The sequence below is a fragment of the Musca autumnalis genome, unplaced genomic scaffold (assembly GCF_047663935.1).
Source record: "Musca autumnalis isolate F117 unplaced genomic scaffold, ASM4766393v1 scaffold_4, whole genome shotgun sequence".
Classification (NCBI taxonomy): Eukaryota; Metazoa; Arthropoda; class Insecta; order Diptera; family Muscidae; genus Musca; species Musca autumnalis.
This window is the reverse complement of record NW_027411977.1, coordinates 100,868,493-100,894,337: the sequence shown is the minus strand read 5'-3', so window position 1 is coordinate 100,894,337 and position 25,845 is coordinate 100,868,493. Positions and strand designations below refer to the sequence as shown.

Sequence of the window (25,845 nt, the reverse complement as noted above, 5' to 3'; positions counted from 1 at the left end):
CTCAACCAAATTAGGACAAACGAGTTTAATAACTTACCAGATAATATCATTGGTACAGGATTTCTAAAATTACGAAATTTAATAATATAATCAAGTTACAGTGTTTTATTTATAAATGTACTTAAAACTAGAAAATAATTTTTCATGATGGAATCTCTCAAATAAAACTCTTGCATTTGAATTAAAATTTGTGACTATCAGGCATGTCACAGAAACCAATTCCGATCGAAAGTGGAATTGATTCCGTATTTAGCTTCTTCAGAAACCGAAAAACGAAAAAAAATTCGGAATGAAACCACTTTTGGTTTCTCAAGTGGAATTGTAATTTTTTGGAAACATGCCACTTTAAAACACTCCAATAACATTAAAAAATTAGAAAAATATTCTTTTAATAACAAAACCACATTTAAATTCATATTTGTTATCATTTTATTTAAAAAAATTTGCAAATTTTCATTATATCTCAATCAACGAAACCAATTGTTAACAAAGTATTGCCAAACAATTTTCTAATGAAAATCACTAAACAACCTGGCATTACGAATGATAAAATAAAGCAAAGATAAAAAACAGAACAAAAATAACTCAAACAAGGTATTTGTTCAGTGTTATGTTGATTATTTTGAGCCTCGATTACCGAAACAATAGAAAAATCGAATTTTCAATAAAACTTAACTTTCTGTTCGCGCACACAAACCTTCTTTTAACAGAATATTTTCACAATTCCCGCTTCCATAGATTTTATAATCATATGTTTTTGTTTTGTTTCTTTTGATTCCTTTAATGTTGCCATATTTATACTAAATAATACGATTTTCGAAATTCACCAAATCGATCGAAATCTGAAGAAGCTAAAACAAAAAGGATCGAAATGAAATTACGGAATTGAAACCATTCCGATCGGAATCTATGACATGCCTGTATATCAAACGTTAAGATTTTTATTTGAGAGATTCCATCATGAAAATTATTTTCTTTTTTAGGTACATTTATAAATCAAACACTGTAACTTAATTTTTTAATTATTATTTTTTTATTTTTAGTAAATAAATTTGTTGACCACTTAGAAGTCCATAACCAAATTACAGTCAATTTAGGCCGAAAATGTAGATAAAAACTTTAAAATGCCTGAAATCGTGTGGTACCGTTATATGGGGACTACACCAAAATCTGACCCATGTCCACAATTGTTGGTGGGGCAGTTTCTGTACAGTTGGGAACTCCAAATGCTAAATTACAGCCAATTGGGACTAAATATGAAGACAAAATCCTCAAAACACCCGAAATCGGGTGGTACCGCTATATGGGGGCTATAGGAAAAATGGACCCATATTAGTTTTAGTTTCATATTCATGTATTCCCATCCAAATCTGAAAAATGTGCAACGTTTCAGTTCGCATGGTCAAGTGCAACTGTGTTAAAAATGAGTTACTAAAATTGAACTAAATCGGGTGGTACCGTTATATGAAAACATGGACCGATATTTGTTTTGGTTTCATATTCACGTATTGTCATCCAAATTTGAAAAGTGTGCAAAGTTTCAGTACGATTGGCCAACTGCAACTGTATTAAAAATCAGTTACTAGATTTGAACTAAAGCGGGTGGTACCGTTATATGGGGGCTATAGGAAAAATGGACCCAATTTGATTTTGGTTTTATATTCACGTACATATGTGTTGTCTGTCATCCAAATCTGAAAAGTGTGCAAAGTTTCAGTTCGATTGCTCAACTCCAATTGTTTGAACTAAACGGACACGAAAGCAAGTTAAATAAAACACTGTAAAAGCTAAAACTATTTTCCTGAAATGAATATGTTTCACATATTGTACACTTTTTTGTCTACTTTCATTATGTATTAATGTTTTGTTTGAAAAATATATAGAAATATGTTTAATTTACACTTGCCACTTGCTGGAACTAATTTTTGCACTTTTTTGTTAAATTCTTTTTTATACACTTTTAACTTGCTTCTAAAGATGCACCTGTAACTCGAATGCCCGAAACGTAAGAGAGAAAGAGTTAGCTGCATATGTTTGTTGTCAGAAAAAAAATTCAACAATATCAAAATATTATGTTTGTAGTGTTTTTTTTTTCGCTGAATCGCAAAACACTAAAAGTGGTTCCATATGGAACCACCGCAGTGATTGGGTTAAAGTAAACAAAAGTCGAGTTCTGAGATTGAAGATATAAAAATAAAGTTTAATCAAAATAATAAGTATGTACTTTGTGCAATATGTAATATTAATATTTTATTGAATCTTCTGAAAACTTTGAGAAGAAAAAAAAATATTAAAACCCCCCTATCATCTATTATTTGGTTCACAAGGAAATTATTTGTAAAAAAATACTTATTAGAAATCTGATTACTTACCTCCATGTTGCCGCCCAACTTAGGGCCAGCTTGTGCTAAATACAATGTCGACGAAGAGGCAAACACCAATTCCAATGGATCTCGAACGATTGGCGTGGTTTCTTTCTCCTCGCAGTTGTAGTAGAACACCACTTTATCGCTCATAACTTTAAATGCTAATTTAATCCATTTCTTTGGTTCATAGGGTAACTGATAGGTAACCAAACGTTTGCTGATGGGACTTGTGTTGGCGTCGGTATACAACAGTGATACATTCCAAGTATCCTTGATAACTGGTGAAAAGTGCACACCAAATTGCACTACCGTATCTAGAGGATCTACAACACTGAACAGGTAACCACCCTTTGGAGAAGTTGTCTGAAATGCCGTCTGTATGGCAAAGGCATTTAATTTTTCGGGTAAAATCATGCGATATGGTGATTTAATATCAGCTATTTGAAGAATTTTATATGCTGGAAATCCGTCTTCGGCATAATCAAATTCTATGCCATTTAAATTTTCATTAATCATAGCTAGTAAATCGTATTCGGCAATGGCATCTATAAAGAGCAAAGTTTCATTGAGAGTAATGTAAAGAAAAAAAAAATTTTAATTTGTTTTAAAAAGCCTAAAAGTATGCTTTGATTTTTAAGTTAACAAATAATATCGTGCTTCACTACGTTTACATTAGCTCTGTTTAATCAGTCTAATGATTAATGCCTACATTTCCACTAATTTCGGCATATAAAACAAAATATTATCATAACAATACGTGTAAATGACATTTAATAACAAAATATTAACTAATTCAGCTCAACTTAACTAAAATAAAAACACAAACCCTCACAATCTTCTTCATCGCTATATTTGGAAGCTACAAAATGTATATAAAAAATAATTGTAACTTGTTGTAAAAGTAAAGATTGGTAAACAAAAAGTATGTATTCATATACTTCAAATAAAATATTAAACTCCACACTCACCTTTAATCGCCTGGCCAGTCAAATCAAGTGTATGTGTCCTTCCCACTGTGAGGACAATTAATAACAGCAAAATCATTTTTTCACAAGAACTGGAAAGAAAAGACAAATAAAGAACAGATAAGAATATGAATTTGCATTCTTGTCAACAGCTATATAAATAGAATTTATATGGTAAAAAACAAATTTCCTTTGCAATTCCATTTGAAAAATTAAAATAATTTTTTGCGAGCACATCTACGATTTTCGGTTTAGAGGTTAGGGAAAAAATTCTAGTTTCAAATCTGTTCGCGTTCACAAAAATGGGCGATGCGCGCAAATGTTACAGCGGTTTTTTATACTCAAAAAAGAAAAAAATATTTAAAAATGTCATATTTGTTGTTATGAGAAAATTTATGCATAAATCGTTAACAGCATTTCTTATCTACATATTTATGTTTATGTTTAAATATAGAATGAAAACGTGACAATATTGATTTCTTGGATATGGGAAACCTATATATAATTTCAGTGGAACATTTTTGTAGAAAATTTCATTTTGTTTTACTTTTTGAGTTCAAGAACAAAAAGCACATGGAAGAACTGAGCTAGAAGGACAGCATATTCCACAGAAAGGTTCCTCATTCTATTTAACTAAAAACGTGTCATCTAAAAATGATGAAACAATATCTCAGAGATATAAAGCTATTTTCTCAATGATTGATGGGGGTCAATCAAAAAACTCATTATGTCATAACTCAAAAATTTCAGCTATGGGATCTTTGGGGTCCTCAATCGGTGCTTTCATTCCGAAAAGGAATTTTTCCACCCCCAGATCTTGACTTCCATTTTGTGTCACAGGGTATTCAGTAAAATTTCCCACAATGTCTTCAATAGAAGACAAGGATGACTTCTCATAAAAAACAAGATGAGAACACCAATTTGCCTTTGTGAGAACTGGTCTTCTTTTTCTGACGAAAGAGGTTAAATGTTTTAATGTGGAAAAAATTTTGCCCGGAGTCGGAGTTATTTTTTTCGACTCAGACTCTGACTCCTGCAAAATTGCTTGATTCTGAATCGTAGACTCCGATTCCGAAACCCTGATTTGGACCGAAAACGTCGAAAATACTTAAAAATATTTTAAATCGGGCGTAAGCGTTAGCGGTACCAGAACATGGAAAAATAATTTTATGTGGATAATGTGGACCATCCATTTTAAGTTAGGAACTATAAATGCCGAATTACGTTGATAAAAACTTCTAAATTCCTGAAATCGGGGGTATATGGGAGCTATTCTAAACTGTCCACGTTAGCCCAAAATCTTTAGTCCAGGAGTTTCTGAACAATTTCGAACCCTAAATGCCAAATTACATCCAGGCTGGATAAAAAAATCAAAATACCGGAAATTGGGAGATACCGTTATACGGGGGCTATTCCAAAACGTAGTCCTATGTCCACAATTTTTAGTGGAACAATTTGTTGACTACTAGGAATCCTAAATGCAAAATATAAGCCAATATATCAATAATATCAACGTGAGATCCCATCAATCCCACGACGGCCGGTTCTATGTACCGGATTGACCCGAGGAACCACCTTCTCGGCCAGGGGCCGTCACCTCAGCAACTACTTGTTCGTGTTCGTCTTTATTTTTATTTTGGGAGCGGCATGTCCCGGAATGCCTGCTCCGGATTCTTTTGGTCCGTGCCGGGATTGAGATTAACCCCGGGCCATGGTTCTGCACCGTTTGTCAACGTCTCATCCACCATAGGTCGGTGGCAATGAGATGCAACGGGTGCCAAGGATGGGTGCATTTCAGAAACTGTTCAGGCCTCACCTACCTGAGGGAGTATTACGACAGGGTTTATGTTGCCTCGTGCTGCTCCAATATAAACCCCAGTGAGTCTTCATCATCAACATCATCGGATTATGAAACTCCCCCGCAATCTCCCAGACAGCAGTATCAGCAGCAGCCGTTAACACCGCGTATTGCTGTCCCAGTTCCTGAAGATGTGACATTCTTGCAGTTTAACTGCAATGGTCTTCGAACCAAGATCAATGAGATCGTGGACTTTATGAGTCGGAGAAATATCATGGTCGCGGCGATCCAGGAAACGAAGCTGAGCAACAACTGCAGTCTTCGGAGTTGTGATGGATACAACGTTCTTCGCCAGGATCGTACGAGAAGTGGGGGTGGAGGGCTTGCATTCCTACTGCACCAGTCTGTCCAGTACAGACCTATCTCGCCTGAGCTAGACTCTAGTGACCCATACTTGGAGTGTATGGGGGTAGCGGTAAGGTGTGGATCCGCCGAGATAGAACTGCTGAATGTGTATATCCCGCCGGTCAATAGCTGTGCCCCGCGTTATTTGCCTAACATCAGGCCTCTGTTGCGAGGTGATAACCGGCTGGTCCTAGGGGATTTTAATGCACATCACGAGTTATGGCATTCAGCTCTAGGAAATGACCAGAGAGGTACAGATCTGGCTGAGCAAATAGATAGCTCCACATTCTGCACTGCGAACGAGGACGCACCCACCAGGATTAGAGGAGACTGCCACAGTTCGCCTGACATATCCATCGTGTCACCTGGTCTGACGAATGACGTGACATGGCAACCCGTCATTTCCCTTGGGTCGGACCATCTCCCAATCCTCATCTCCATAAAAAGACCACCAGACTTCATAACCTCTGAACGCCGCACTTTCATTAATCATGGAATAGCGGATTGGCAAGGTTTCAGAGAGTTCACTAATCAATGTCCCTCTGATGTTCGGGTAGCAGAGAGGAAGTTCCGAGACATCGTCACTGCTGCAGCCGCTCGCTTTATCCCTGCTGGTCGAACACCTGAAATAAGACCAAATTTCCCAGCAGAGGCGACGGGATTAGCTAATAAGCGTGATGAGCTTCGCCGTACGAACCCTAACGACCCCAGAGTCAGGGAACTGACAATGGAAGTCAATAGATTAGTCAGTGAACACAAGCGGAAAAAGTGGCTAGAACATCTGAAGTGCTGCAACATTGGAGCCGGCTGTAATAAATTGTGGACAATGGTTAAGGCGCTATCGAACCCTGGTAGGAGGGACGATCGGGCATCTGTCACGTTTAACGGCGTGGCTGTGACAGATCCGAAGAGGTGCACTGGCTATTTCTGCCGACAATTTATCGAGCACCCCGATAGCGACCGGGCGAAGAGAAGTGTTTTGCGTCGTTTGCGATCTCTTCCAGCCGAAGAAGAACCGCCACAATTTACGATGGATGAAGTTGCAGATGTTATCCGAGGCGCAAAGTCATCCAAAGCGCTTGGACCTGACGGAATTTCTATGGTGATGCTAAAACAGCTGGATGGCCCAGGAGTCGAGTATTTAAGTAAGGTCCTCAACTTATCGCTAGCCACCCTAATAGTTCCCGATGCCTGGAAGATGGGCAGGGTGGTCCCGCTGCTGAAACCTGGCAAAGATGCCAGTAAAGGTGAGTCGTACAGGCCGATTTCACTTCTATCACCAGTAGCAAAGATACTCGAGGCATTACTCCTCCCCAGCATCAGAACGTGTTATCCAGTTGCAGATCATCAACACGGGTTCCGGAAGCAGCACAGTACCACAACAGCACTGCACGCCATTTCCACATATATTTGACGTGGGCTCAACCAGGACAAACCATGTCACAGAACAGTGATGGTAGCATTGGATCTGACCAAAGCGTTTGATACGGTCAGCCATGCTAGGCTGTTCGAGGATATCGAGAATACTACCCTCCGGTAGTTATCTGCGATAAGCTGAGAAACAGGAACAAGGTCGTCAAGTCCCTAGCCGGCAGCACTTGGGGTGCGGATAAAGAAACCTTGTTAACCACATACAACGCGATAGGCCGGTCTGTGGTAAGCTATGCGGTGCCAGCGTGGTTTGCTAACGTAAGTGATACGCAATGGGATAAACTACAAATCCGTCAGAATGCTGCCCTGAGAACAGCTACAGGGTGTCACCTCATATCTGCAGTGGACCATTTACATGAGGAGACAAAGATCCTTCCTGTGAGTCGTCACAACAGGATGTTGACGATGCAGTACTTGCTTGGATGCTATAGGCAAGACCACCCAAATCACCATCTGGTGGATATGCCTGAACCCCCCAGGCGAGTAAGGGAGGATTATAGAGATCTAGAGAGAGTGGTCCAAAGATATAAAAGAGAACTTATAGATCAACGTGCATACCAGGCAGGTTTAAGAGACATTCATACTGATGCGGTTGCAGAGGCTCTGGCAGCCTACAGTGTGAATATAGTCCTCGAAGATCATCCACCACCCGTGGCAGCGGAAGAGCAGGAGCTGCCAAGACAAACGAGAGTCGTGTTGGCGCAACTTAGATCTGGTTGGTGCAGCCGCCTTAATTCTTACTGGGCCAGGATTGATGGCACGCGGAATATCTGCCCAGCATGTGGCACCGGTCCGCATACTACGCAGCACCTGATTAACTGCCCAGCCAACCCGACTGACTTAACTCCTCTCTCTCTTTGGACTAATCCAATTCAGGTGGCGTCCTTTCTGAGCTTGGAGCTGGAGGCAGAGCCGAATCAATAAAATAAAGATTTACATGTACTTGTAGAAGCTGCTACAACAACAACGTGAGAGATGTTTTATATACATAAATAATTTGTATTCGCAGACAGTTTGTACCCAAACTAAAGATGTAGGGTATCATATGATCGGTCATGTCCAACTTTACATTATAGCCTTTCTTATATTTCACATGTCGAAATATTAGCCACCATTTTTTGTGTATATAAGCTATTGGTTACATTAAAGCCACAATGTCTAAGTATCGCATACCACAAAAATTTTCGGTGTAATAGAATAACCCCAATATTTATAAACAACGAAATGTAATATGCATGGTGTCCCTTTCTTATTTTAAGCGACGAAGTACCTATTATCAACTATATAGACCGAATACAAAAAAAAAACAGGTTGCAATTTTACCCTATTCGAAAGTTCCTTCATTTCAAATGAGAATGGTAACCAAGAACAATTTTCATTCTCTAAAGGAACAAGTGTTAAAGCGAAACAAATAGCAAACACTTGGCTTATACGAACACAAACACACTTGCACAAATGTAAATAAGTGTGTTTCAAATGACATGGGGGAGTGCTTTCATTGCAAATAGTTATAACGGTATAAACAATAAATGGAAAATAAATACAATATTTCCCCTCACTAGTTTTTTGGATTTTGCAAATTCAACCAGCATTTCTGCAAAACAACAGACCCCTATGTAGGTACATGTGTATGTACGTACATATGTACGAGTACAAAGAAGTAAGAGTATAATTAACTGAGCAAATTCATTTATAATTAACTGCTTATTTAAAAGAACGACACAAAATATACTTTGTGACCACAAATGCATTTGTTTTATTAAAACTTTACTCAGGCATTGCTAAATAAAATATAGTTAATACGGGTGAAGGGACTATAGGAGAACCAAATATCGCAAAAATATTTTTTTCTGGATGTTGTTTATAAGCCAAAGTATTGAACGTAATATGTTACAAACGTTCAATAAATACAAATAAACGTTTTGTTCTGAACTCAGTAACACTTACAGTCAGCCTAAAATTCGGAGAATGTTTTAGGGTGTCTGTTAGTTCACCTACCGGGCGCGGATGATCGTACTAAATTGTTCTAGATCTAGGGAATTCACTTGTGACTAAACCTATTCTGGAGCTGATTAGTACGATCACCTGCCTCAGGGAATTTTTTTCCTCGTGGACAAAAAACTGACTATGGGTGTGTTCCCCTAAAACAAAAAACACAATAATGAAGAAAGTTGGACATTGTGGAAAAGTTACGGTGCAGGGCCTAATAAAAGCAAAGCTCACAGCACACAAGAAGCAGCTGTCTGGGGCTCAACGACGTATGTTCAGAAAGCAACGGGCAAGCAAAATGGCTATATCGCAGGACGCAAAGGGTTCATGAACACTCCCTCCACATCTCCAAACGTTTCGAGTTCAGCGCGTCAAGAACCACGCAAAGGCGACTATTCCGAGAATCTTTTGGCAGAGGGCGACAAAGTCAGCTCGAACGTGAAGAGGGTGTGCCCAGTCGCAGAATCGACTGCAGTGTCTGAGGATTCTGCAAAGAAATCCCGGACCCGGCAGAAGAGGATGAGGGCTGCGGAGACTGGTAGAGAGCCGCCATCTTACTACAAGGTAGCCAAGAAACGAACTCTGCTTTGCAGTGATCGATACCAATAGAGGTTCGGGAAAACAACTCAAAGACCATCTTCCAGCAATTGAGGAAATGGTCGACCAATTCAAATTATCAGAAGCGGGGTCAAAGCGGACGTGATGGTGTTCCAATTTCCCAGCATGCTAACGTTGTCGCTCTCAAGGATACGGAAAGCGTCAAGTTGGCGAGGAAAGACTAAATTCCTCAACTAACTAAGATAGAGGTTTGTCAGAGGTTGGGGCAGCAAGTTGGAGATAGAACGCATGCTCGAAGTATTTGGTCACCAAAACAAGGACTTGGACGTGAAGAGATGGGAGGTCTTCCACAGGGAGGAGCAGGAGGACGGAACTCTCCTTGTGGTCGGAATTAACCATCACTCCATGGCCAGTCTGACAAAGACTAAGGGCAGGGCTTTCTAGATGTCCAACGCTGTCCGCTTCAAAGCAGGAAAGGTGGTAATCGGCGTAAACGAGGAAGCCAAACCAAACAGCAAAGATGTTTTACCTTCTAGCAAAAATGAAAAGGGAGTCGATGCTGTATTCACCGACTCTCAAGAAGCCCGTTTGCTGGAGAACCAATGATTGGGGTCATCCAGATAAACCTCCATCGGAGCGAGACGTAAAATCCACATTGGCTTGATCCAGGAACCTTGGACTATCCAGAACAAGGTCTCTGGACAAAACGATATAAACTATCAACTGTTTTATGCAAATACGTGGTCTCGACCCAGAACCTGTATAATATGTCATAAAAACTTATTTTTTCTCTTCTCTCCAGAGTTGTCAACATCGGGCGAATCTGTGCTGAGGCGTTAGTATATTTACCGTTCAACTCGCCGACACTACCACCTACGTCGGAGCTGTAGCGGTTGGTGAGGAAATCAAAACAAACACGTAACGAAGTACTGGTAGGTAGCGATGCTAACTCACACCACATTGCCTGGGAAATATATACTAATCTAACAAAAGGGGCCAAGCCCTTTTAGATTTCTTGAATACTAACGACCAAATAACCCTTAACATAGGAAATAAAGCCACATTTGTTAACAAGATTAGGGAAGAGGTATTAGATATAACAATATGTTCCGAAAATCTTATAAACGAGGTGGAGAATTGGATGGTCTCGGAAGAGCACTCCTTCTCGGACCATCGGTATATAAGATTTAAAAAAAACACGGCCACCGCCGAAACCTATAAGTTTCCGAAATAAATCCAAAACCAACTGGACAAAATTTGGAAAACTAATAAAAGAAGGGCTAGGGCACGATAGTTATGAATGCCTATGCATATAAACAGAAATGTCAACATTATAACGGAGGTCTTAGTAAAGTCATTCGAAGAAAGTTGTCCCCTTCGAGAGAGGAAATCTGCCTACGCAAAACCCTGAATGACAGGAGAAATTCGTAACATGGGCAAAGAGGTCCGAAGGCTTTACAACAGAGCTCGACGTAAAATATTAGCTGTATTCTGGGACAACTATCTCACAAAACATAAAAAATACAACAAAATGACTATACCCCTAAAGCCTGGTAGGAGTCGAGGGTAGTATTTATCTTTAAACCTGGGAAGACAAGTTACGCAATTCCTAAGTCTTATCGTCTGATAAGACTAACATCCTTCCTGCTTAAACCATGGAACGTATAGTCGATACCATAATTAAGAGCAAGATTCCAAACGATATGCTTAAATCCAAACAACATGCATACGTCAAAGGTAGATCAGTGGAAACCGCATTATATGAGGTTGTACACCACATCGAGAGCACTTTCGACAGGAAGATGTATACACTAGCGGTATTCATTGATATCGAGGGTGCTTTCAACAACGTCAGCACCGAAACCCTTATCCAATCCTTAGATAAATTTCAGGTCAACCGGGCCCTTAGGGACTGGATAAGCCACATGCTAAGGAATATATGGATAAACTGCGGGCTACTTGACGTAAAAATAAGCGACAATATTCAAGAGAGAGAGCTAAGAAAGCTTATAGATGGTGGTCATCCTGTAGAAGGGCTATAGGCTCCAAGTGGGGTCTTAATCCTATTCTAATCTACGCTTCAGTAGTCGGGTGGACAGCTATGGATAAAAAATGTAATATTGAAATACTACAGAAAGTCCAACGAGTGTAAGCTGCGCAATGAGGACAACACCAACGAGGGCATTAAAAACTATTCTATATTTACACCCATTAGAAATCCAGATAAGGTATGAAGCGGCCGTCGCAGCTATCAGTAAGGACCACATAACATATCATCAAAACATTTTACGGTTAACAACGGGAGAGTTAATGGATAACATTGTATCGGACCGTATACCTAAAACAATTGTAGCTGCCTCATGCGTGACATTAATTCCAGACAGAGACTCGTGGATCGGTGGAACTCTAGCACAAATGCCGACTGAAAACTGTTGTTTACAGACGGCTCCATGCTAGGTGGGAGAACGGGACTGGGTCTTTTCATTGAAGAACCAGAGACCGAAATATCTCTTCGTTTGCCGGATCACCATACGGTCCATCAAGCGGACATTCGATCGATTACAGAGTGTCTGAACTGGCTTAAAGCCAACACGAGACCATCTACTGTAAACGTCCTTACGGACAGTAAAACTGCAATCAAAGCAATAACATCCAAGACAGTAAAATTACAAACTCTCTTGGATTGTATAAATTCGATTAACAGCTATTCTCAACATGGCTCGGTGCGTATAATATGAGATAGCACCATTGCTTAAACGTCAAATGAAGTTCAATGTATTTCAGATGAGATTCATTTGACGTATACGCAAAGGAATTGACAGTTGAAATCGAGTGGATTTCATAAGTGCAAACGTTATATAAAGGCCATCAAGCTAATATTGATTCAAATAGACTATATTCGATATTGTCATATCAAGGGGGACAGCTTCCCCTGACCCTACCCCGCTTGTTTTTTCCGAGGTGACGTGTACTAACTTCGCACTTATTTTGACAAAATTTGGAGACCGTATTTGTTAAAAATCGAAATTTTTAAAAGAAGTTTCTGTAAAGGCATGTCCCTATGTTGTAATCGCTCTAGCATCCGCAATGACTGAACTATAACGCTATATTTTTGCACCCGCGTGTGTTTTTGTCATATGCAGGTCAAGTTCGAAGATTGGTCTTTTGAGGATATTCTGACTCAATTAAACGTTATTTAACACTTGAGGTTCCAACGGGTCGCAACACATCTCCAACAAAAATGTTCAACATATGTCCATGTTTTGGTATAACCCCCTCATAACGGTACCTGCGATTTGCTTTTTTTATTTTTTATTTTTTTACCGAACTTTTTCACAAAATCTGGCATAGGTCTTCTGTATTTTCTAGCGTATATTCACGACGCATATGGCAAAACTTGTTTAGATCGATCACACGACATATTCTTAACAAACTCATGTTTAAAGAACAATAAGAAACCAGTAAGGAAAGAATCAAAGTAGGGCACGCCGACTATATGATACCCTACACCGATGTAAAATAAATATATTGGATATATTTATAAATTTTAACTGAATTCGATAAAATTTGGCACATTAATTTCTAGTCCGAATTCAGTCACACATTCCAAATTTCATCAAAATTGGACAGATATAGGGTGTTTGGTGCAGCAAATAAGTGAAATCGTCCGAAAATATATATGGGAGCTATATCGAAATCTGAACCGATTTCGACATAAATTGGCACATTTATTTTTAGACCGAATTCAGTCACTCATTCCATATTTCATCGAAATCGGACGAAGTAAGCAGCTTTGTTCCTTTACTTTTTTAATGGAAAGGGTGGTAAAAGAGAAAAGTGTCAAAATTGCTCTCTCATGAACATTTTTACCAGAAAAGTAAAGGAACGGAAAAATGGTAGCTCTGGCAGCAATGTCGAAAAGAAACATAAAAAATCAAATTTCGTCTTTTATTTCACAGTTTTTAATTTAGTTTTATCAGCGTTCGACTTTTTCTTCTGTTTTGCGTCCATTTTCTTTTTCATTGTGAAATAATCGTCAAACAAAAGTCGAAAAATCAGTTCTGCCATTTTTTACCTGCAGAAATTTTGCTGGTAGCCTGTGGTAGAAGAGAAAGCCATTTTCGCTCTCTCTCCACTCTCACTCTCTTAAAAATTGCTTCCAGTTTTGCCACTTTTCGGGGTTAAGAAACGCTTTGCAGGTTAGAAATGGTAACAAATGGTAAAAATGGTAACCTCAGTAAGGGTAAGTAAAGGAACACAGCTAGCGTGTTTGGTGCAGCAAATACGTCAAATCGTTCGAAAATATATATAGGAGCTTTATCCCAATCTGAACCGATTTCGATATTATTTGACACATTTATTTCTAGTCCGAATTCAGTCACACATTTCGAATTTCATCAGATATAGGTTGGTTGGTGCAGAAAATACCCAAATTGGCCATAAATATATATGAGAGCTAACGGGAGGACGGACGGACATGCATAAATCGTCTCAGAAAGTGATTCTATGTATGTATATGCCCAGAAGGAACTATGGGTCTATGTCGTTTCCTTTTGTGTGTTTCCTTTTGTAGCATAATAACGAAAATCTGGGTAAAAATTGTTAAAGATGGTCCTGAGCTGTATCTAAAAAAAAAGATCTGATAGAAAAAACTGTTATCGGGTTTGATAATACCTCGACAATTTGTGTTAGAAACACAAAGTAATCGTATGAATCAGCCAACTTTTTCATTTTGTTGACCAGTGTTATCGGTATTTTGAGGATTTAAGCCACATTTTGACCTTTATTTTTCGACATTTGAGGTTCCGAGTGGGTACAAAGTTTCTCCACCAAAAGTGGTCAGCATATGTAGGTCCACGTGTTTGCATAGCCTCCATATGTCAATACTTCCTGAAATTAGGTATTTAGCGGAGTTTAGCTACATTTGTTGAACGAACTATCGGTAATTTGAAATTTAAGATTCTCAGTGGTCACAAAACTTCTCCACCAACAATTGTCAACATAGCTCCAAACGTTGATATAACCCCCATTAAAAAGTGCCGCCCGATTGAAAACATTTTTTGATACAGTTTTTCCCCGGTCGCAAAATATCTTCACCTAAAATAGTGGATAGCAACGAAAACTATCTAGCATTTAATGGAGCGTATACAAATTTCGGCCCGGTCGAACTTAACGCTTTTTACTTGTTTTTTTTCGAAAACTTCGAAGACCATACGACATAATGTATTGATTTTTTAATATAACAGTTTGTAGCGCAACTGATCTTGATTAATTGACTCGTTGGAGTTTATAATGAAGAATACAATTAAATTCTTTTTGATAGCATGTGGATTTAGTCGCTTTAGCTAAAATAATTCACACTTTTGCAGAAATAGTTTGTAAATTCATTTCGAAGTTTATCGCTAACATTTGTGCATGTGTTACCTTGTTTTTAAGCTCGATTCTATTTCCCATACAATTTTAAGTTATTTATTTTTTATATCCACCCCATATGAATAAAATATTTTCAAAAATAAAACAACTCAAACTAACACATAACCCAAAGTATATCCTTTGGTTGGGCTCCTGGTTCGACAGAGTGTGATTCGACATGTTTTGTTGCTGTTTTGTTAGACAGACGAAGGTTTGGGTTTGTCACTATTTGCTTGTTTTATGGTTAAGGTTCACACAGAAGCCACATAATAAATACAATTTGTGGTGGAGCGATTTTTTTAAGGGATATGAAAGGATGATCCGCTATGGTCGCAGTCAGTCGGGGTATTTAGAAAACAGACAAACTCTTTATTTTCGTTTTTATTTTCATTTCCTTTTGTATTTGGTTGCCAGTTATTATGACTTTACAGAGATTTACAGCAATTGTTTTCACTGCTGTTGTTGTGGTGTCGACAATATTCATGAAAAGATTTTTTTGGTGGGAAACTTTAATTAAAAACCATGTAGAGAACAAAAATTGGTTGTATGACTAGCGATACAATATGATCGAATCGTTTGTTTAGCACAAAAGCTTTAAATAAAAATGTTTCGCTATACAACAAACATTGTTTACAAAAATATATGTAGCAAATTGGTTGATTAAAAATATGTGATGTAAACATGAGTAGAGATTTTATGTAACAAAAAACTCATATTAATATTTAATATATTTGGAAATGGATCTGACTAAATTTATTCAATGAATGATCAGCATCTTCCTTTTTAAAAGTCGCCCTTGTTCCTTCGAGGATGTTGTGGGAATATATATATGCATGTCTGCTTGCGACACGTTATATATTATGTTCATTATTTCGTAATGGACAGATGGGCCAATTTGGCTACATGTACATACATATTTTTTCAAAAGCTAAGAGTTTGTATTAAGTAAGAAGTAGCTTCTGGTGATTTTATTCGATTCGATCAATGAAACAGAACAATATTTCGAGGTATTACATCAAAGGTAGCATAAACACTTCAAAACTCCGTAAAGTATCGTATGTTGCATCATTAAAAAAATTGGAATACCTCTATCATGATTTTAATACTTTTTAGTCGAGGTTCCGAAATTTTGTAGCATGGAAGGTAAACGCCTGAACCAACTTTAAATGGAAAGTGCTTGCACCTAGCAAGTTTTTGCGGATTCTGAAACTACAATGTTGCAGTAAGAATTACAGTCAAGAATATATGACGCTCATAATGAAGCCTGGGGGAGACATGTTTTGGCTAAATCACAATAGACACAGAACTGTAGTAGATCAGAGATGCTCCATGTGTAACATGGGAGAAGCGGAAACATTAGTACGATTCCTTGGGCGCTGCCCCATATTAAGAAGTACATATATGACTTAGACACTTCCTTAAAAATGAATTGTTATTTGATGAAATTATTTCAATCTTAAACGAAGGTGAAGATTTTTGTTGGATTAAGTTTCGCGAAGTCTTGAAAGAAGCTCTTACTTACAGTAATATTCTAATCAATGACTTTAATTATTAACTAATCGAAGTAATACTAAAAATGAATAAATTAGTCAATATTCCAACTGACGATTTTAAATAACATGCTGAATAATTTCTTTACTTATTTTAGGAATAAATGTTATTGTATTAACTATTTATAACGATTTTTGGAAAATAAATAAAAGAAATAAATTATAAAATAAATAAATAAAAACTACAATGTTCATAGATGAGAAAAATTAAAAAACAAAAAATCGCCGGAGCGCTTTTTAAATTAATCGCGATCACAGTTAACATTTATAAGTTTTTTTGATTTTCACAATTTTGCTTAGAAACTGCAAGTCGTATTGAAATGGGATTAGAGCAATTGTTTTAGCTGTGAAAATACTCTACAAGATTGACCTGTATGACTTTTTCCTAGGTTTTACCATTTTTGAGATATAGAAGCTGAAATTGAGACAATGAACTGACTGTATCGCCTCCTTATAAAACAATGTCATGCACGGTGGCCCTAACTAATTGTAAGTAGAAGGTGTTTACACCTGGAAAATTTTTGCAGATTCGGATTCTACAATGTTCATAGATGAGAAAAATTAAAAAGATCGACAAAGGGATTTTGAAATAAATCGCGGTCAAGGGTCACATTTTTAGGTTTTCAGGATTTTGCATGGAAACCGCAAGTCATCGAAATGGGACTAGAGAAAATGTTGTAGCATTAAAAATTCTCTAAAACATTTTGTTAGTCCCATTTCAATAGGGCTTGCAGATTCCATGCAAAATCCTGAAAACCAAAACAAACTCCAAATATGTGAACTTTAATGGCGATTTATTTAAAATCTCTCCAGCGATTTGTTTTTGGTTTGTGGATTTTTTTCAACTATGAACATTGCTGTTCTATAATCTACAAAAACTTTCCAGGTGTAAGCGGTTTTCATTTAAAGTTAGTTAGGGGGCAACGTGTATGACATTGTTTTATAAGGAGGTGATACAGTCAATGCATTGTCCCAATTAACTTCTACATCTCACAAATGGTAAAACCTACGAAAATATCATGAAGGTAAACTTGTAGAGAATTTTCACATCTATAACATTTGCTCTAATCCCATTTCAAAGGGACTTGCGATTGCCAATCAAAACCGTGAAACCCTAAAAAACCCTAAAAATGTAAACTTTGACGCCGATTTATTTTAAAATTCCTTCGTAGATTTTTTTGGTTTTTTTTTTTTATTTTGATTTTTTTCATCCATGAACATTGTAGATTCAGAATCTGCAAAAACTTCCCAGTGAAAGCACCTTCCATATAATGTTGGTTCAAGCGCACAGTGATGCTAGACAGTAACTTCTTTATCTAGCAGCTACATTGATATAATTTGAATCAAGTTAGATGTCAAGAGTTGTTTTTCAAGTTTAGTTTTCGTATGTTATTCGAATATGCACGCAGCATTTAAATTATTGATTAAAAATTAAATTTGGATTTTTTCCTATAAAAGTTATGGTCAATTTTACACTCTAAATACTATCCGATCATTATCAACAATTGTTGGCACTATCCTTGATCGAAACAATTGCCTCGTGCAAACATTTGTCAGTATTGAACTATAACTGCGACCTCTAGCGTGATTAAGATTACACTACCCACAATTAAAACTGACGGATCCCTGTATATATTAGGCTGTAACTCTGTTATCTGACGTCGTTCATCAATGGAAAGGTCAAGCGTTCCTCTTCCAAATATAACATGGGTTTAACATATTTTCCAGAAATAAATTTCATTTCACTAAAAACTTTTGCAATTTTCACACAAAAGTTCTGTTTAATTTAACCCGCTTAATATTATCTAATCATCACGTTAAATTACAGGCTACTTCTCTGTCGTAAACACAAGCCTTACATAAAATGTCGCGCCTTTCAGACTACCATTGCGACCTACAGAGACCCTACAAAATTGGATAAAAATTTTGATTTTGGTCCATTTCACCCCCTAAATATTTTACGATCATCTATTCTGATCTGAACCCGACGTGAACCCGATCGTGAAACTTGGTCCATAATGGACAAAATTGGATACAAATTTTGTTTTTGGTCCATTTCACCCCCTAAATAAATCGCCAAAAACTATAGGGGTCTATTCTGGTCTGAACCCGACCTCCATACAAAATTTCGTAAAGTTTGGTCCATAATTGCTGCCTGTAGCGATTTATCTCGTCGATATATGAATTTTGGTATACCACATGGGGACTCTACGACGAATATTTTGCGGTGCTACATGCATTTTTCGAAAAACAAACTTATAATACCCATTCCACATTGCCGTGTAGGGTATAAAAATCGAATATACACTTTTCGAATGATTTGTGGACTAAATGCTAGTTTCCAAGTTTAGCCTTGGGTTAAGAGAATTTGGACCACCATGTCAGTAAGCATGGATTTGACTACGAAAAACATAATATCGCTGTAAACAAGACCAAAAGAAGTAACATCGGTATACATTTTCAAAGGATCTTCGAACAGACCCCAAACTGTACTTAAGGTGATGGTGTAAGGTAAGATCTACCTGAAGCAGTGGGCCAATATGTCTCATCTCCGAAATTAAACTAAGTTTAGACAAACTAGTACGATGTTCAAATTTTGGACCAAATCAGTTCATTTGTTCGAGATTTACCGTACGCTCTAGCCACTACACATGGCGCCATAGGATTTTAACAAATTTCGGGCAAATTTCTCAATGAGCATGAACTTGCCCTGAAGAAACATTTACCGTCGTAATGAAGGCAACAAATACAAGTGATTGGGAAGAAAATCAAAGCGATTCACTTTGGAGGTTTTAGCTGTAATTTTGCTATAATTTGGTAGCTTTTGAGCTTAATTTCCGAACTTGATTTACGAACGTGTAAGTGCACTATATTATAGTGCCAGCTAAGTAAATATGTACATTTGATTAGCATATTTGATTAACACATTAAGAGACCATTAACCGATAATTTTTTACAACTTTCGACGTGAATAATCACAGCAAGAGTGCATCGATAAAATTAAATCTTTGTATGTCGATAAAGGTTCATCCTGCATCACTATGAAAAAGTGAATGCAGGATTGCCATGAAATATACCGCTAGATCCAGCAAAATTGGTCAATCGCTCAAAAAGGTTATTGTGGATTGGTGCAAAGAAGCTGTGATAAAAAAACAATCGCGGTGTTTGAAACAACATTTATAAGATCGTCACGGGCGACGAATCTTGGTTTTACACTTAGGAACCCGAAACAAGTCAGGAATCGACCATTTGGGTCTTCGAAAGCGAGCCAAATCCAACGAAAGCTGTTCATGGAAGAAGACCTTCGAAGCAAATGGTCGCCTGTTTCTTCGGCAAAACTGACCGTGTGGCGACTTTCGGCTTGGGAAATGCTGAGGAATTCAAAAAACTAACAAGGGAAGACGAACCGTTCTGCATCATGACAATGCCTGTTTGACCGAACAAGACCTAGAATTGATGGGTCATGCGCCGTACCGCCCTGACTGGGGATCCAATGACTTCGTCTGATTGCAGCACATCAACAAAAAAGGTGTGGTCCTCGATGTTGTTGGAGGTGTTCCGCCCGTGGACAAAAATCGAAAAATGAATGTCGACAAATTTGATTGCGATTGAAATAAACATTCTCTAAACACATTAAATTTTATTATCCAGTATTATTTTTACCAATTTACAGCGGTAATATGCCAAGTTAAGTCTGAGAAATTGAGATTTGTATGTGGTACCTTAAAACGAAAAATAGATCCGTAAAGCATTCGTAGCTTATGAGTGAAAATATAAAAAAATTAAGAGGTAAATGTACAATTTCCAAAATGAAGCTTATAGTTGATGGCATTGACAATATTCTAACGAAAAAAAATCAAAATTCGTTTTCTAAGTTCCTTAAAAATAAATTCTTTTTAAATGATTTTTTGTGCTATTTTTAATATCATTGCTATAAATTTATGTTGAGTTTTACTAATGTTGGGCCCATAAGGGCAAGCCCATATTTTTTTAAAATATAGCGTAAAGTCTCTAGTTTACGATAAAAAGAAATTCAGCTGCCACCATCTGCCACCCTGTAAGTTATTCCCCTTATACCACGCCTGTAAAATCGCCAAAATTCCGAAAATCGGGAGGTACGTTTATATGGGAGCTATACCGAAACGTGGACCTATATTGAACATTTTTTGCAATTAGGTATGGTGTTGCCTCAGAATTTAAAATGCAAAATTACAGCCAAATCGGTTGGAAAATTTGGCTAAAGTCGTCAAAATACAGAATATCGGGAGGTACGTTTATATGGGAGCTATACCTAAACTTGGACCTATATTGAACATTTTTTGCACGGACGTATGATCTTCCCTCCGAAGTCACAATACAAAATTACAGTCAACTCGGTTAGAAAATCTGGCTAAAATCGTAAAAATACCGAATATAGGGAGGTGCGTTTATATGGGAGCTATACTTATACGTGGACCTATATTGAACATTTCCCTCAGAACACAAAATGCAAAATTACAGCCAAATCGACTGGAAAAGTTTGCTAAAATCGTCCAAATATAAAAAATCGGCTGGTACCTTTATATGAGGGCTACACCCAAATGTGGACCTACATCCATTAAATTTGTTTTTCTCCCTTTTGTTTTCGTTATAAAACTATGTTTAAAATTTCGAGGCGTTAACTCGATTAGAACTGTTTTTGGCACTCATTTCCATACGAGTGGGACCACTGTGAATTGTAGACAACCCAACACATGGTCGTATGTCAAACTGTCCTGAGTATGCTTAGTCTAAAAACTGTCAAAATTTCCAAAAAAATGTCCAATTACGTCTGGCGACACTGCGTGTAGCCTAGGCCAGAAGGTATTTTAGTGCCCCTCGTATAGCCCCTACAGAATAGTAGCTTACTATTTTCGGTATTTTGATGGTTTTAGCCGCATTATCCAACAGAAATATGTGAAATTCGATATGTTTTCTTCTTTGGGAATGTAAAGTTGCACGTTTTGATATAGACCTTATTACAGTACCTCCCGATTTGCGGTATTTTCAATGTTTTAGACGTATGATCCTACAGAAATGAGAAAAATTCGGTATATTGTCTTTCTTGGACATATGTATACAGCATTCCTGGCAGGAATTGTGGGTATAGGTCTATGTCTTTATTTAACCCTATAAAAGATAGCTCCCGACTTTCGGGAATTTGAAAATATAACCGCATTATCTAACCAAAATGGATGGTATTTCGTCTACGTTGGGGGTACAACATCTTCTCGCTGAGAATGGTCGGTAAAGATACTACCCCATTTTCATACTTTTATATGTATATTTCGCATCATATCTCTAAAGCAATACAATTTTTCGCGACGTTATCTTTGGAACAACAATTCGTTGGAATTTAATATACAATTCTTCAGAATTTATGTCATTGTTGTAAAATGCTTGTATCGCGTTGTTTTTATAAGGACAATGTAAAATATATATTCTTAATATGGTGAAATCCCAAAATATGAGAAAAAACTGCGCGTCTGAACATTATTTGAAATACCTTTTGTAGATTTAGTTCATTCAAAATAGACAAGCGTGTAAGCGGGAAATAGCAAAAACTGATTTCGCCCGATTTTCGATATTTTGAAGTTGTTAGATAAATTTTCTCTCCTAATTACATATAATTTGACATTTAGGATTTCTAGCGGCTGATACCAAAAATATTGGACTTAGATTCACGTTCAGGAATAGCCCTCATATAATGGTATCGCCGTATACATCATCTTGTTCTGCTATAACCTGCACAAAACAAAACCTGTTAGGAAAATATCAAAGTCGGGCAGAACCGACTATATGATAATTATCCTAGCCAACACCACAGGAAACATGTATAAAACGTGGACAATTTACATTCTTTTTGAATTTGATGGTCTATGTCTATTGGTTTAGTAACTTTTTGGTAAGGCTTACCGTTTTTGAGAACAATTCAAAAAACTTAAAAAATAACGTTTAAAATTGGCCTATGTCCCGAATAACTTTTTTGTACACATAGGATATATGGTGACTTCTAAGGCATTGCTCCTAATTACTAACCCTACCTCTCCACCAAAATTCAGATCTGGGCAAGTTTTCCTACTTCCCGCTTGTACGGATGTCTATTTTGACTGGGCTAAAATGCAATTACTGAATTACAAAGTTATATTCAATGAAGTTTTTCGATTGTTCTTCAGTTTTTGAAGTTTCTTTTACGTCTGTTTTATTATTACTCAATCTAAGAAAACATCATCTGCCCAAATTGAAATGTGAATACAACTCAACAGGGAAACATTGAAACATTTGTTCTGTGCAGATACATAGATAGGAATGGAAAAAGAAATTGCACTTTTATCTAACAATTACCATTTTCCGCCTTTGTTGAGCAATTGAATAAAATTTGCATTAATTTCGTGTCAATGGCAATGTCAAAATTGAAGGCATTAGTCAGCAGATGTTATTGTGTTTTGTTCACAAGAAGACATAAATAAAACAATTGTTTTTTTTTACGATAATAATGTTTCCGTAAACTTTTTAAATTTACAAATTATAAAAATTTTTAAGGAGAAAATTTAAAAAAGGTGTTCCACACATGCTATATTTCCGCAGTCCTCATCGCTCAATCTTGTGTGGGTTTAAAGCAGGGTTAATCACCACTGGGCTCGCGAGCCGTGTATGTGTGTACACACACAATCACAATTGTGGTGAGTTTGAACGTACAATATATCTGCAGTCCTCATCGCTTAATCTTGTATGGGTTTAAAGCAGTGTTAATCACCACTGGGCTCGCGAGCCGTGGCTGTGTGAACACACACAACCTCAATTGTGGTGAGTTTAAACTTTAAACTTTAAAGCAGAGCTCACCAACTACTACAAATGCAACCGCTCCAATTGTGTTGGGTACAAACACGAGATTATCTCTCCCTCTCTCGGTAAACATCGTGTCATAGACTAATGAATCGTATTAGTCCGGTCAAAATAGACATTGAAATAGCAAAAATTCCCACAAAGCTGAATTTTGGTGGAGAGCTAGGGTTTGCCATTAGAAGCAATGTCCTAAAAGTCCCCATCGATCCCATGTGTGCAAAAATAATTATTCAGGGTCAAAGGTCAAATTTTAAGGGTTTTTAGGTTTTCGGATTTATTTTTTGAAAACGGTTGATCTAATCAAATAGTGACTAAAGTAAATATTGTAGACAGACAGTTTGCCCTTATAATTTTTTTTTTTCCTAGAAGGAACCATTCTTGAGATATAGCTGTTCTAAAAAACACATGATTTTTATGCACTTATAAGGGAAATATGCACATATTCACACGAACCGGCTAAAATAAGCGAAGTAATCGGGTCTGTCCCCCAAAAAATATATATTTTCTTGAAGAGCGAAATTATAGCTATCTTCGAAAAAAATTCCAACAAAATCGGAGCGTGTTTAGTAGAGTTATTCAATGTTAGGAACCCCAAACGAAACTCCTGGAAGCTTTTCTGCGAACAGGTGGATAGTGTAAATGACGTTTCAAAGATTAAAAAGTTTCTATCTAAAACCCATACACAGACCGAGCAATTGGTCGATGGAAATGGAAAAAGGATTGAAACAACAGAAGAAACTCTAGGCCTTCTGATGAAAACGCACTTCCCGCAGAATACCATGGTTAACACTGAGGCATCGACGGAATGTATTAACTCATCGGAAGAGGCACCAAAGATCGACAGCTTAATGGTCCAACAAGCCATTTTAAGCTTTTCACCATATAAAGCAGCTGAACCAGATCAGATCTTCCCGGCTTTACTACAGAGAGAAGTGGACTTTATTGCGTCCAAACTGGTCGGGATCTTCAATGCATGCTTAAAACTTGCATACACTCCTATAGCCTGGCAGGAGGCAAGGGTAGTCTTTATACCCAAACCTGGCAAGGCAAGTTATGCAACACCAAAATCTTATCGACCGATAAGTTTAACTTCAGTCTTACTCAAAACAATGGAACGGACAGTCGACACCATGATAAAGAGTAAGATCCCCAACGATATGCTTAAATTCAAACAACATGCATACGTTAAAGGCAGATCAGTGGAAACCGCATTGCATGAGGTAGTACACCACATAGAAAGAACCTTCGAAATGAAAATGTACACACTTGCTGTATGCACCGACATCGAAGGCGCTTTCAATAACGTAAGCACCGACACACTTATCCACTCCTTAGACGAGTTTCAGGTAGACAGGGCCTTAAGGAACTGGATAAACCACATGCTAAGGAATAGATGGATAAGCTGCAGGCTATACGACATGAAAATAAGCGACAAAGTTGGACAAGGAACGCCACAGGGAGGGATACTTTCACCTTTGTTGTGGGTTACCACCATAAACAGTCTCTTGAGGACCCTAACCGAAGAAGGATTTGACCCAGTCTGCTATGCAGACGACGTTATAATACTTCTGAGGGGAAAGAATCCGAATCAACTCTGTCGAAGAGCAGAAACGGCTCTAAAAATTGCTTTTAACTGGGCCAGGCCGAGAGGTCTGAACGTCAACCCGGAAAAAAAAACCGAATTATGTCTATTCACTAGAAAAACGAAAATGGGACACTACGAGGAACCAGTTTTTCTAGATAAGACAATAAATATCTCCTGTACAGTTAAATATCTAGGCGTAATTCTGGATAGGAAACTTAAATGGAAAGACCATATACAAGAAAGGGCCAAATATGTTGGTCAACCTGCAGAAGGGCGATAGGCTCAAAATGGGGGCTCAATCCTAGGATGATACACTGGCTATACAGAAGCGTAATTAGACCAATTCTAACGTACGCGTCTGTGGTATGGTGGACAGAAAATGCAATGTGGAAATATTGCAAAAGGTCCAAAGAACATGCTGCCTAAGCATTAGCGGAGCAATGAGGACCACACCGACTAGGGCTCTAGAAACAATTTTGTTTGTACACCCAATAGATATTCAGGTAAGGTATGAGGCAGCCATCGCAGCTGTAAGGCTAAAGTCGATGAGCGAGTGGATCGAAAAGAGCCACCAAACATACCACCAAAACATATTAAAGGTCACAACGGGTGAATCTATAAATCAGGTAGTATCGGACCGTATACCTGAAACTAGTGAAGTAGCCTTGTGTGAAGTGTCAATACCTGACAGAGATATGTAGATCGGGGGAGCTCTAGCACAGATTCCCGCTGGAAGCTGTGGGTTAACGGATGGGGCTGTGCTAGGGGGGAGAACCGGACTGGGTCTTTATATAATGGAACCGGAAACGGAAATCTCCCCCCGTCTGCCGGATCATAACACGATCCTGCAGGCGGAACTCCGGGCGATAACAGAGTGTCTGCTTTGGTTTGATACTCACACAAGGCCTACCACTGTAAATAT

The 25,845-nt window shown here is 37.8% G+C and overlaps 1 protein-coding gene across 21 annotated transcripts in view; it reads right to left on the bottom strand.

Annotated features, from left to right (window-relative positions):
* Nucleotides 1–25,845, bottom strand: part of LOC141404308 (uncharacterized) — a 1,008,861-nt gene that overhangs the window by 806,105 nt on the left and 176,911 nt on the right. For 20 of the 21 annotated variants that reach the window (XM_073987798.1, XM_073987780.1, XM_073987799.1 and 17 more), the window contains 2 exons: nt 3,335–3,423; nt 2,373–2,911 (listed from right to left, as the gene is read on the bottom strand). In XM_073987798.1, the coding sequence (XP_073843899.1) occupies nt 2,373–2,911; nt 3,335–3,423 (628 nt within the window). Of the gene's footprint in view, nt 1–2,372; nt 2,912–3,334; nt 3,569–25,845 lie in introns of all 21 variants that reach the window. The other variant, XM_073987800.1, reaches the window with a different exon arrangement.